Source organism: Podarcis vaucheri (assembly GCF_965113315.1).
Source record: "Podarcis vaucheri genome assembly, chromosome: Z".
NCBI lineage: Eukaryota > Metazoa > Chordata > Lepidosauria > Squamata > Lacertidae > Podarcis > Podarcis vaucheri.
The window spans coordinates 36,626,541-36,639,606 of NC_138758.1; the positions used below are offsets into that span (position 1 = coordinate 36,626,541).

A 13,066-nucleotide genomic window follows, 5' to 3' on the forward strand; every position below is an offset into this window, starting at 1 on the left:
GCTGCTTACTGCTCCAGCTTCCGCTGCATTTGAACTTGGCGCGCGCGCCCAACTCTCTACTTTCCTCTTAACCGTTGCCTCGCTCTCTGAGGAGGGCGTGACCACCCCTGACTCGTGCCCTCCCTCCTGCTGACAGCCTCCGGAACCCGATGCCTGGCTACCTTCCTCCCTGCTGCTCTCAGTCTTGAGCGTGGGTCCCGACTTCCAGCTGCTACTCTCTGAATCTCCTCTGTTCCCTTCCTCCTGGGGTGTCCCCCCGGATCCCCCCCTTGCTCTGCTCACTGGGGCTCCCTTTTGGGAGTCCTCTGACTCACTGCTTAGGCTTGGAGATCTCGGGTCGTCATCATCACTCATTTTCCCTTCGGATTCCTCCCCCTCGCTCTTTGCCCCCTCCCTTCTCTGCGTCTCTGCTCCTGAACCCCTGACAGGAATGTTTTCAAATTCCTCTCAAAAAGTGAATGACAATGTGCACCTCATGGGGAACGCCTTCCACAATCTATTAGTAGCAGTAGCAGCAGCAGTATTTAATGTATATGTATCCTGCCTTTCTCTCAAATTAGGATTCAAAGGAGCTTACAACATTAATAACATATTTATAAAATATGAAACAATAAAAACAAATTAGTTAAAAACAATAAGTAATAATATATCAGAATGTATTGAGAGACAGCAATTAGAATCTAGTTTGCCCAGTGGTCAGCGTTGTCTGCTCCTTAGTTTTCAAAGCTCTGTCTGAACATCTGGATGAAAATTGGATGTTGGACTACATGGGCCACTGGCCTGATTCAGCATAAGCTCTTCTTATGTTCTCTGCATCTGATGGAATGGGATCTGTTCTGCAAAGTGCTTCTTATGGTGTAATGAAAATGGTTAGTCTTTGGCTCAGTCTGTGCTATACATCTTAAGCAGTATCAGACCCCTCAGTCATGAAACCACCACCACTACCACTCTGAGCTTCTATGGGGAGCTGGAACCGCAGAACTTAACATCGGGGAGAGTCTGTAAGGAAGGTAGCAGGAGCTGTGTAACACACTTTATATGTTATTATCACTTATATATACATTTTTAGGAACATTTAACCCAAGTATATGTGAGGGGAATAGAGGGTTTCCTAACAACTTCACATAAACTATGCAAAGGAGGAGGTTGCAGCAGATTCCCCAGGTCTAGTATCTTCAGTTCAGATAAAGGAAAGGAATCTGAATACCCACAAGTCCTTTAGACCTGTTGGTCTGCAATGCCAAATGCCCACTGTATTTCAGCCCTTGACACAGTTCTGGATTGCAGAATTTAATCATGTGAGAAATATGCCTCCACCACTATCCCAGTCATGCCATACTGCTTTGTAGCTTTTTTGGGTGGTGGAGGGCAGGCTTGCCATTTCCACGGGTAACTTCCCTCCTCCCGCAAACCACCTCTTCCCGCTCTGGGAAGCTGATTTCTCTTAGATGTTTCAGTTATGCATTCTATCGTAAAATCTCCCTGTTTTTCTGAGTCGAAAGCGGGTACTTTGCCACGCTCCGCCGCCAATTCCTAAACGCCAGATAAATACTTAATGAAGGATGACTGGAAGCTGGGACTAAAATAATATAAAGCGGCTTTTTCTTTCTCTCCCTCTCCCCCCTTCTCTCTGTGCAGGGAGAGCTATCAGAGCACTCAGAGAAACTCTCCCCAAAAAGGTGCAGAGCCTGAAATTATGCATGGCTAAAAACACACTTGAAAGGCGGGCTCCTAATCCACCTTCCTTAAATCCGCCAATCTAGTCTTAGACTGCAGGATTAGGGCTCCTTCTTCAAAGGTGTGGAGAATGCCGGGTGGTGTTTTGGTTTTTTGTTTTTTTAAAAAAACACCTCATATCTGTCTTTAGACACCAGCAGGGGGAGACAGGCCCTTAGCGGTCTCTTTGCAGGGAGAACTCTTGAGAGGTATAATTTGTCTTCCAGAAAAGAGTTTCCAAAGCACTTTGGGCATCCCTTCCCTCCGTCCCTCGCCGTGCCTGCCCCCGCAGCAAAGAAGATCGACACCTTAAAATAATAACGGGAAGGAGGCTGCCTTGGTAGTTTCAACGGACGTCGCTCATGATGAATTATTCCTGCTGCAGCCTATTTATTATCCTGCTTCAAAGTGGCTGGAAGCGACTCAGTGCGTCTTGGCAAAGTAGTTCCTACAGAGAGGAAAAACGAGGGCTGGGGGGACCCCGTCCAGTGCTTCAGTAATGTTGAGCTCCATAGGGCCATTAAGTAAGACTTCAATTAGCACATTGCATTTGGCAAGAGAGAAAGAGAGAGATCAAGATCAAGGATATTTGACAACCTGATTTGCCCGGAGCAGAATGGAAGGGAACCTCCTTCTGACAATCCTCAATTTAGAACCTAACTTCTCTGACTTTGCAAAAGTTTCCCCAACTTCTGAGATTGCATTTCAGCCTTTAGGACTTGCCTACAATTGATTGAAACCGCCAGCCTACACCCAGAGATTTGGCTTGGGTTGTTTTCAAATTGATACAGCAACTCAGACTTCTTCATCTCTGTGGCCCCATGGTCATTTCAGCCTCAGAAGGGGAGAGTGCTCCTGTGCTCAGACACTGGTTGCTGGGACCTTCTGAATGCAAGGCCTGAGCTTTAAGCCTTTGATATTCCTCTTCTCTTCAAAGTAAAGTAAGATTCCAGTTCTTATGGTTATTAATAGAAGGAATTTAAGGGGGGGTGCCAGAGATTAAACCTGGATCTTCTGCATGCAAGTTGTAGTTATCTTGATTTCAGTAAGGCGTTTGACAAAGTCCTCCCTGATATTCCTGTGAAGAAGCTGATAAAATGTGGACTTGATGAGATAAATGTTAGGTGGATTTTTAGCTGGTTGACTGACCAAATCCAAAGAGTATTCACTCATGGTTCCTCATCATCCTGGACAAAAGTGACAAGTGGGGTGTCACAGGGTTCTGTCCTGGGTCCATTGTTGTTCAACCTCTTTATAAATGACTCGGAGGAAGGAATTGAGGGGGTGTTCATCTAATTTGCAGATGACACCAAGCTGGGAGGGGTAGGCAGTGCCACTGAAGAAAGAATCAGGATTCAAGATTACTTTAACTGATTCGAGAAGTGGCTCCAAACTAGAGAAATTAATTTCAGTAGGAACAAATGTCAGCTTCTGGGCTGGCAGGAAGATCCATCAATTGTAAGACAGCGGACACCTGGCTTACTAGTAGTACATGTAAAAAGGACCTAGGGGTCTTAGTGGATCACAAGCTTAACATGAGTTAATGGTGTGATGCAGCAGCATAAAAAGCTAATGCTATTTTAGGCTGCATCAAGAGATGTATCCAGATCAAGGGAAGTAATAGAATAACTTTATTCTGCTTTGGTCAGACCCCACCTGGAGTAATGTGTCCAGTTCTGGGTGCCACAATTTAAGAAGGATAATGACAAGCTTAGAACACGTGCAGAGAAGGGCATCCAAGATGATCAAGGATTTGAGGCCAAAGGTTTACAATGTACCGCAGTCTGTGGCCAGAGGTTATTGATATTCTGCAACCTGAAAACACTGAAAACCTCTGGCCTCAGGTTGCAGAACATTTTGCCCCACAACCATTCCCCTTTTGCAGAGCTTTTGTTGCCTGCATCAAGACAAGCAAATCATCCCAGGCCTCTCCATTGTTTTAGCACACAAGAGCTTGATTTCTCCCCCCCCCCCCGGGCTTTATGTGGTCCTACAGATCTGGCCAGGCGCTTGCTCCATTTCCTCTGATGATGTGATGTGATTGAATCCAGCAGCTTGACCCACCTGGGTGCCTCTGGAAGGTCACGTTTGAGACATCCATCCTGCAGCTGACGTTGGCCACAGCCTCTTTCCAGCCCCAGCCTTGTGGGAGGCTGAAGATCAGTCAGCCTGGAATCTTTTCATGCCCAATAGGCTTACAAACAAATTATTGCTACTGTCAGGCTTCCCCTGATATTTCATGCATGCTGTGGTCTTCCTGGAAGAGGAGGAAAATGAGGTGTACATCAAGGAGCTAAGACAGAGATTCTGGAAGAGGTTTTTCATTGCATCATAGAAGCAGAGGCAGTGTGGTGTAGTGGTTAGCATCTTTGACTAGGACCTGGGAGAGACCAGTGTTCAAATCCCCACTTGGCCATGAAACTCACTGAGTGACCCTGGGCCAGTCACTTCCTCTCACCCTAGCCCTCCTCACAGGGTTCTTGCGGGGATTAAGCAAGGAGGGGGAGAACCATGTTCACCAGCATAAATGAAACAAACAAACAAACAAACAAACAAACAAACAAACCAGGAAGTCAGAATTCCACAGCATAGGGTGAAAGGGAATAAGGATGGAGGAGAAACTCAATTCAGTTTGCATTTTAATTTGCACTTTCTGGAACCATGAACAAAACCAGGTGCAAGGTTTTTTTCCTGAATTTGCACTTCTCTGAAATTTTCAGTGTGGTTCTCCAGAAAGGTAATGTTTACAAAATGTTTACAAAAGTGTGTATATTTGGGCAAAGTGTGCCTAACAATGTATACATGAGTGAAAATAGCATTTAAAACTTAATATATGACTCGGGTCCCAAATATCTGAGATATTGCCTCCTTTCTTACAGTGTTAAGATCAGTGGGGGGAGGGGCTTTTTATAGTTTCACCTCCCTCAGAAATTTGGGGGAGGGTGGCAGCCCAGGGGAGGACATTCCCTTGTAATAGTCCCTAAGTTGTGGAATTTCCTCCCCATAGTGGTGCATCTAGCACCTCCATTATACAGCTTTCTGAAGCACCTATTTACCCTGACTTTTTGACACCTGAGATGTGTGTTTTCAGGGCCCACCCCATTCCTGTGGTTGTAATCTGTTTTAAGTGTTCTGAATTATAAATTGTTGGGACCTGCTAGTGAGGCACAGGTAATAATAATAATAATAATAATAATAATAATAATAATAATAATACAGTGGTACCTTGGGTTAAGAACTTAATTTGTTCTGGAGGTCTGTTCTTAATCTGAAACTGTTCTTAACCTGAGGTACCACTTTAGCTAATGGGGCCTCCTGCTGCCACTGCGCCACCACTGCATGATTTCTGTTCTCATCCTGAAGCAAAGTTCTTAACCCGAGGTACTATTTCTGGGTTAGTGGAGTCTGTAACCTGAAGCGTCTGTAACCCGAGGTGCCACTGTAATAATAATACATAAATATAATAATCCAGCCATGGAAAAAAACCCACCCGTCTCTCCATCTTCCATCAAGGCAAGCAAAAGGCATCATTGCAACAACAACAACAAATCTTTATTACAGTCGTAGACCAGCATAAGGAGGGAGGGATATACCGTACTTTTCTGTGTATAAGACAATTTTTTAAATTCTAAAATAATGTTCAAAATCTGGGTTTGTCTTATACACGGATAGTATCTCCCCCCATTTTCTTAAATCAGAGTCCCCCAAAATAGGGGGCGTCTTATACATGGGGGTGTCTTATAGATGGAAAAATACGGTAATCATTTAAAATCTTTAATTTTTTTAAAAAAAACTAAAAGGAGTTAAGACAGAAAGTATATATAAAAGTCTATAAGGATCCAGAAGAAGCTAAGAGAGTCTAAAAGAAGGATTAAGAACATTAGACAGGAGTGGAAGAGCGTAAAAGGTTAGTATATACAGTGGTATCTCTGGTTACATACTTAATTCATTCTGGAGGTCTGTTCTTAACCTGAAACTGTTCTTAACCTGAAGCACCACTTTAGCTAATGGGGCCTCCCGCTGCTGCCACGCCGCTGGAGCACAATTTCTGTTCTCATCCTGAAGCAAAGTTCTTAACCCAAGGTAATATTTATGGGTTAGCAGAGTCTGTAACCTGAAGCTTATGTAACTTGAAGCGTAAGTAACCCGAGGTACCCCTGTATAAGACTATAGCTATCAGTCTATAGAGCAGTCTATAGAGCACGAGTGCTCATTATATCTAGTTTGTGGCACTAGTCATCATCCGATGAATTTTGAGCACTCCTGTGCAGAATCTGGCAACGTATGTTGTAGCAGGGTTGGTATCTGAAAGCAGCAGGGAAGTATAAAATTGTCCTGTGTGCCCTGGGTACTTATGCAGTAATGGTAAGATGAGGCTAGTACGAATGTCTCTATAGTAAAGACTCTGGAGAAGCACATGCTCTGTTGTTTCTATTTGTCCAGAGTCACAGGGGCATTGTCTCTAGGCATCATTGCAATTCAAGAGCATATTCTGGACAAGCAGAAGCACTTAGGGAAGGACTAGGAGGGATGTGGCCTAGGAAGAGTCCTAAGGGCCAGATAGAGAAGGCTGGAGGGCCACATTCCTGAAGTTCCCCATTCCTTGTAAGCTGTTGCAACCCACTGTGAGACCAGCTGGTAATGACAACGAGGATGGTAATAGGGGAAAAAATGCTTGCAAAATGCTAATATTTGACTTTAAAATGCCATGGTAATGTGGAGAGCTGAACTTAAAACTAAGGGGTGAGGTGAGTGATTCTAGGAGAAACAAAAATTGATAGATTTGCCCTGCTCTAGAAGAGAAGCTGCATTGTAGGGCTCATGAGAGCTGGACTCTGTTCTGTAGGTTCTCAGTCGGTAGCCTCATGCAGATTCCTTTCATACCCTCTCTCTATAAGAAAATAAATGGCTTATTAAGTAAACAGAATGTAGAAGGACAGGAAATCACAGCATGGGGTAACTCTGTCTCTTGACCACCACTCCCAGGCTCAAAGGCTATAAAGCCAACCTGGATTGTGAACCTTTATTTAGCATGCCTAGCCAACATGTCTCCAGAGTTCTGAAGAAGATTCTTGAGGACAAGAAACTTGTTTAGAAGCTAAGATTCTTCACAGCCAGCACTAACCACTAGGTTTCTCGGCTGTGTGATTTATAGCCAGACTTATTTTTTTACCCTTCGCCTTACCGTTCAGACATCATCCTTGCTTACTTTTTATTAGCCCGGTTTCTGTTGGCTAGGGAGAGGAAGTCACCTGCCAGCTGCCAGTCAAACTAATTGGAAGCAAATACATGGATGGGGTAAAAATGCCGAACAGCAAAATGAGCACTGAGCCAGATTTTAAGAACATAAGACGGGCCTGCCAGCTGAATCGTTCCAAAGGCTCATCTAGTACAGCATACTGTCCTCACAGTGATCAACCAGATACCTCGAACAGAAGCCTGTAACTGGGACCTGAGTGCAATGGTAGCACTCTCCCCACTTGTGATTCCTAGCAGCTGGGAACAGGAACATCTTTAGTCCTCAGGGCTGGCCAGATACATTCAAGCACCTCTAGCAGGAAAAACTCTCACACCAAATTAGAGTTGGTACAGTGTGGTGATTAGAGTACCAGACTAGGACTTGGGAGACCAGGGTTCAAATCACCCACTTGGCCATGAAGCACACTGGGTGTGACCTTGGGCCAGTCACTGTCTCTCAGCCTAACTTTCCTCACGTGGTCGTGGGGATTAAATGGGGGGGGGGGGACGGGGACGACTATGTACACCACCCTAAGCTCTTTGGGGAAGAAGGTGAGGTATAAATGCAGGGATGTACCAAAAAAATTCTCGAAGCTACCAGCATGAGTTTGACCAAACTGCGGGAGGCAGTGGAAGACAGGAGTGCCTGGCTTGCTCTGGTCCATGGGGTCACAAAGAGTCGGACACGACTAAACAACTAAATGACAACAACCAAAAAATTAATCTGTGCAAGCCCCATTGAAAAAAGTGGAGGCCACAATCTAGTGTAGCTCTCATTCATTTTACTAGCCCCTATGCAGGAGAAATTCCAGCAAGCAGGTGGCATTGGGCTGGATCTCCCCTTTTCCTAGCATCTGAAATCCCAAGGTTTCTTTTACGTTTCACATTGGTGCTGCCTCTGTGCCATTTTCCCACCTCCCAGTATCCCCTTCTGCCGTTTTCTGCCTTATCCCCCATCAATGTTTTGTTTTCCTGCCCAGAAAGAAAGAAGCCCAGGGACAGAGAACAGCATTGTCTGTAAGGGCACAGCCTTCTCCCAGCCGTGCTTTGTAAATGACCTTCTGGCCACCCAAGCTTCTGTTTATCTTGGACTCTACGCCCCGCTGAGCAGGAACCGTACCTTCTTCACTCCAGAGTGAGGCCAAGCCGAGATGGCTTTCTGCTAATAACATCATAATGCAATTTTAACTGTGGCGGTGGAAGACACTGCGGGGAAAAAGAGAGAGGCAGTGGCTTTTAAAATGCAAAACTTTCTCTCCATCGTTCGGGTTCCATTGCAAACTCTGAGGGGGGCAGAATTCTGTGGCAGAAGCTCTTCTGGACTTGTATAGTTGGAATCGGACCCCTTCAATGCAGGAATCACAGCTAAAGAATTCTGCTTGTGCTGTTAGCCACGGTTTCCAGAGAGGCAATGTGCCACTGAGTTTTAGTGGCTGGAGACAAGCAATTGGGGAGCGAATCGGATACTGAACTAGATGGAATTTTGGTTGAAGCCAATGAAGCCCCTCTTAATACTTCTTAATACTTTTTAAAGCATCTCCAGATCAGGAAGGCAGTGTATGTAGTTCTCCACACTTAATCTCCACAACAGCCCTTTGTGGTTGGGAGATGATGACTGGCAAGTGGTCATCCAGAGAACTTCATGGTCGAGTGGGAGATTGAAATCCTGGTTTCCCAATTCCTAGTCTTACACTCTAACCACTACACCACACTGGGTTTTCCTCATTTTGTATTTGTAGATTATATGTGACAGGAACAGTGAACTTGTTGACCCCCCCCCCATGTCACCCTCTCAACTCCCATGAGGTTCAGTAACCATCATGGTAGGGGATGATGGGAGTTGAAGTCCACTGATGTCTGGAAGGATGGTTGGAACAGGAGTCCAGTGACATCTGGAGGGATGATGGGAGCTGGAATCTAGAGGACCAGAGATTTCTCCACTCTGGTATATGCCTCTGAACTTTTTTAGCTACTGATACATCTTCCCTCTGCGAATATTGATTACCTAATCAAGCCTTAAGTGTCATGTCTCACACAAGATGCAGGAAGCAAGGAGGGAAAAGATTATTAATGTGGGGACGGCAGCAGTTTATGGAATTTATCTGTGATGCATAATTCCATGGAAATAGAACAAGGAAGGGGATCCTTTTTCCTCCATGATATTAAAACTTGGGGTCACCTGGGGAAGTTGTTTGTCAGTAGATCTGGACAGGCAAAAGTGTGTCTTTTTATATAATACTTCATTAACTCATCAAGGTGTGCTGATGGAAACTAGTTTTGATGGCTTTGAACACTGACTAAACAAATTCATTGGGGAGGTCTGTTGGCAGCTTAATAGGTTAACAGACCCTCCACATTCAGGTGTGGCCTGAAGCAAGTCCTGAGGGCCCGATAGAGAGGCCTGGGGGCCATATTTGGCCTCTGGACTTGCGGTTCCCCACAGCGGATCAGCCAGGAGCCCACAGATTGATTCTTGACTTACTCCAAATTCCAGTTAACCCAGCCACCACCACCCCTGGCTCAGCATGTAAATTAGCCCCTCTGATATTTCAGAGGAAGGTGACGGTTTCTGAAGTTGCATCGATTTCTACATTGCTCAGCCATTCTCTGAATGGTACCTGCGTGGCCTTTTCAAAACAAATAAAGGGAGAGTTTAATCTGGATATAGGGAATAAAATTGTCTCCTGGAACTTCAGTAACCCAATACCAGCAAAATATAAAATAAAAAAGCTTCAAGCAAAATATAGGGTGGTATCCAATGCACTTGTTCCATCAGCAAAGATTTGCACTCACGCAATGGAACTCCTCCCCCCTTGTCCACCCCGTGCATGCCCTGCACCCTCCCCAAACTGGCTCCTGAGGATTGGAGAAACCCCCAGATTTAAGGGACAGTTGTGAGGAAGAGAGAGATGGAAAGTACAGTGTCCCAGTGCATGCTGGTCAGTAATCGTACAGTCCAAAGTTGGAGTTAACTCTTTGTTAACAAAAACATGATCTCCACAGACATTGTGGAGTGTCAAGCCTAATGAGCGCAGTGATTAATTTCTGGTGGGTCTTATTCCATGGAATCAGTTGCTGAGACTGAAGGTCCCCACCTCCCCACAGCTATCTATGTCTCCTTCTCTCCAGAGCTATTTCCAAGCAATCAGATACTGCGCCTGCATACAGCCAATCTCTCCTCTCTTTTCATACCTCTCCTTGTTCTGGAAGATTGGGGGGGGGGAGGTGAGCATGTCACAGCAGTAGGGGGAGACACCCATGACTTTTCACCAGCCTGACTCGTCTCTGCACTTGCCAGATTCAGCTTCTGATTCTTAACTTCTCTCTGCCACAAATACTCCCAGCTCACTAAGCCCGGTTACCTCTTCAGATTACGACACCTCTTCTTTGCAGGCTTCTCCCTCTGACCACTTCCTGGGATCTAAGCCTTCTTTCCTTGGGGGTTCCCCAGCTGGTTCCTCCCACTATTCCTCTGTGTCCATCCAGACCATGACATAAGAGTTGTGCAAAAGTAAATCCATGCACAGACAAGGATTGGATACAGCCCATTGCTGCACTGAGGGGCAGGCCTGAGGCCAGAGGTTTTAGATGTTCTGCAGCCTGAGGCCAGAGGTTATCAATATTATGCAACATAAGGCCAGAGTTTATCAATGCTCCAGAGCCTGAGACCAGAGGTTATCGATTTTCTGCAACCTGAGGTTATCGATATTCCACAGCCTGAGACTGGAGGTTATTATTGTTCGTGCACTGTATTATTGTACTGTAATTTCTAGCGAGTCCATTACCTAGACCATGTGCTGAAATCATTCTCTCTCTCCCTGTGCTCCCCTTCCCTCTTTTCCTGCAGGAGGACACTATGGAGGTAGAAGAATTCTTGAAAGAAGCAGCAGTAATGAAGGAGATCAAGCATCCAAACTTGGTGCAATTACTGGGTAAGTGTCAGAAATACCAAGCAGGGCAACTCAAACCAAAGCCTTGCGCAGCAATACAGGACATTAAGGAGAAGATAAACCACTTAGCCACACCAAGGCTTCACAGAGAGACATTACAATTCACTGGCAGGAGCTGGCAATTAATTTTTTTTTCAGTTGAACTGAGTTAGGTTTGTGCGTCTGTGTGTGTTTAAATCTTCATACTTCTATTTAATATATAAAAGGCCAGAAAGCTTAGACATCTTTAAGCAGCTTCTGGAGGAAACTTTGTCTTCTCTTACCATAGAAAGCTGTTTTATTTCAAGTCAGAGCTTTGAACCATCTAACTCAGTATTGTCCACACTGACTTGCAGCATCTCTCCAGGATTTTAGGTAGGGAGACTCTTCCCATGCTGGGAATTGAACCCTGGGACCTTTTGCATGCAAATCAGATGCTTTATTACTGAGCTGTGGTCCCTTCCTCATAGGAGTGCATTACCTCTAGCTTAAAAATCATCCATCCTAGTCATAGGAAGCTGCCTTACACAGTCAAACCTTTGGTCCATCTAGTTAAGTATTGTCTACATTGGCTGGCAGCAGCTCATCAGGGTTTCAGACAGTAGGTCTCTCCTGGCCAGTGTGGTGTGGTAGTTAGTGTTAGTCTAGGACTACGGAGACCAGTATTCATATGGCCACACAACCATGAAGCTCACTGGGTAATTGTAGGGCTAGTCACTGCTTCTCAGCCTAACCCACCTCGCAGGTTTGTTGTGGGCATTAAATGAAAGGGGGGGGGAGAGAATCATAAACACCACCTTGAGCTCCTTTCAGAAAATTAAGGGTTCCCTAGGAAAAGGGATTGATTGTTAAACCACACTGAGAACTGTAGTTTTGGGAGGCCAGTAGGGGTCTCAGCACCCTTAACAAGCCACAATTCTTTGTGGGAGAGGTTTGCAGTGGTATCATGGTGCTTTAAATGCATGGTGTGAAGGTGGCCTAACAATGGATACAACCCAGAATTAATACTGCAAATCATAAATTATTTTTTTCTTTCTTTAGCAGGATTTTTAAAAATCTAATTTGTTCATTTTTAAATGTTTCATAGGCGTATGCACACGGGAGCCTCCATTTTACATCATCACCGAGTTCATGACATATGGAAACCTCTTGGATTACCTGCGGGACTGCAACAGGCAGGAGGTGAATGCTGTTGTGCTCCTCTACATGGCCACCCAGATCTCCTCTGCTATGGAGTACTTAGAGAAGAAGAATTTCATCCACAGGTAGGAAAAATTTGTGCTGCTATTCAGAATAGTGCTATGATTTGCTTGCTTGTTTGTTTCCTGTTGAAAGAGCCCAGGGCTGTAAATGGATCCACAATTTAAAAAGAAAAACATCATAGAGCAGTTAAAACATACTTTAAAAAATGGTGGCAGTGACAGCCACTAACTTGGATGGCTTTAAAAGAGTGATTAGACAGATTCATGATGGATAAATAAGGCTATCAAACAGCTCCACTGTAAAAGGCTCTTGTTTGCTGGGAAGTACAAGTAGGCAGAGTTTGGTAGCGCTCAGGCTGTGCTTGTTAGCTTCCCACTGGGGCATCTGGTTGGCGACTGTGAAGACAGGGTTGTACTGTGTGAGCCTTTGGCCTGATCCAGCAGGACTCTGCTTCTGTTCTTACAGAAGAAAATGGAACCACCTCCCCTTCCACCACTAGCCTGCTACAGAGGCTGTTAATACAATATTTCACAGACAGAGTGCTGCAGCTTTACAGTAGCACATTAATGTTGTGTGCTGTGTCTTGGAACACACAGGCACTCCTTGGGGAATCACGTCTTGCTTCTGGATTATTTTTCCTGCCAAGGGTATGTTGCATCCCTACACAGCTTAGCAGCTGGCAAACCCAGACGTTCAGCTATTTTGGGGGTGGAGATGCTGCACACTCAACCCTGCAACTGTGTATAATGTGAACCTGAGCAAGAGTTCACTTTGCAGCAGAGAAAGTGGGGGAGATTTCAATCCTTCCCGTACCAGCTGTTTCCCTCCACCCAAAAAAAAAAAAATCCTCTCACAGCTCTTCTCCCCACCCCCAGGAGTGTTACAGATCCACCTTTGCCTGAAACCCTGGGAAGCCACTGACATTGTAAATGATACTGAGCTAGATGGAGCAATGGTTGGACTCGGTATAAGGAAATTTC

General features: G+C 45.1%; 1 protein-coding gene across 2 annotated transcripts in view; it reads left to right on the forward strand.

Annotated features, from left to right (window-relative positions):
• Window positions 1-13,066, forward strand: part of ABL1 (ABL proto-oncogene 1, non-receptor tyrosine kinase) — a 130,490-nt gene that overhangs the window by 93,734 nt on the left and 23,690 nt on the right. For both annotated transcript variants that reach the window (XM_082207810.1, XM_082207811.1), the window contains exons 5-6: window positions 10,802-10,886; window positions 11,971-12,148. In XM_082207810.1, the coding sequence (XP_082063936.1) occupies window positions 10,802-10,886; window positions 11,971-12,148 (263 nt within the window). The remainder of the gene's footprint in view (window positions 1-10,801; window positions 10,887-11,970; window positions 12,149-13,066) is intronic.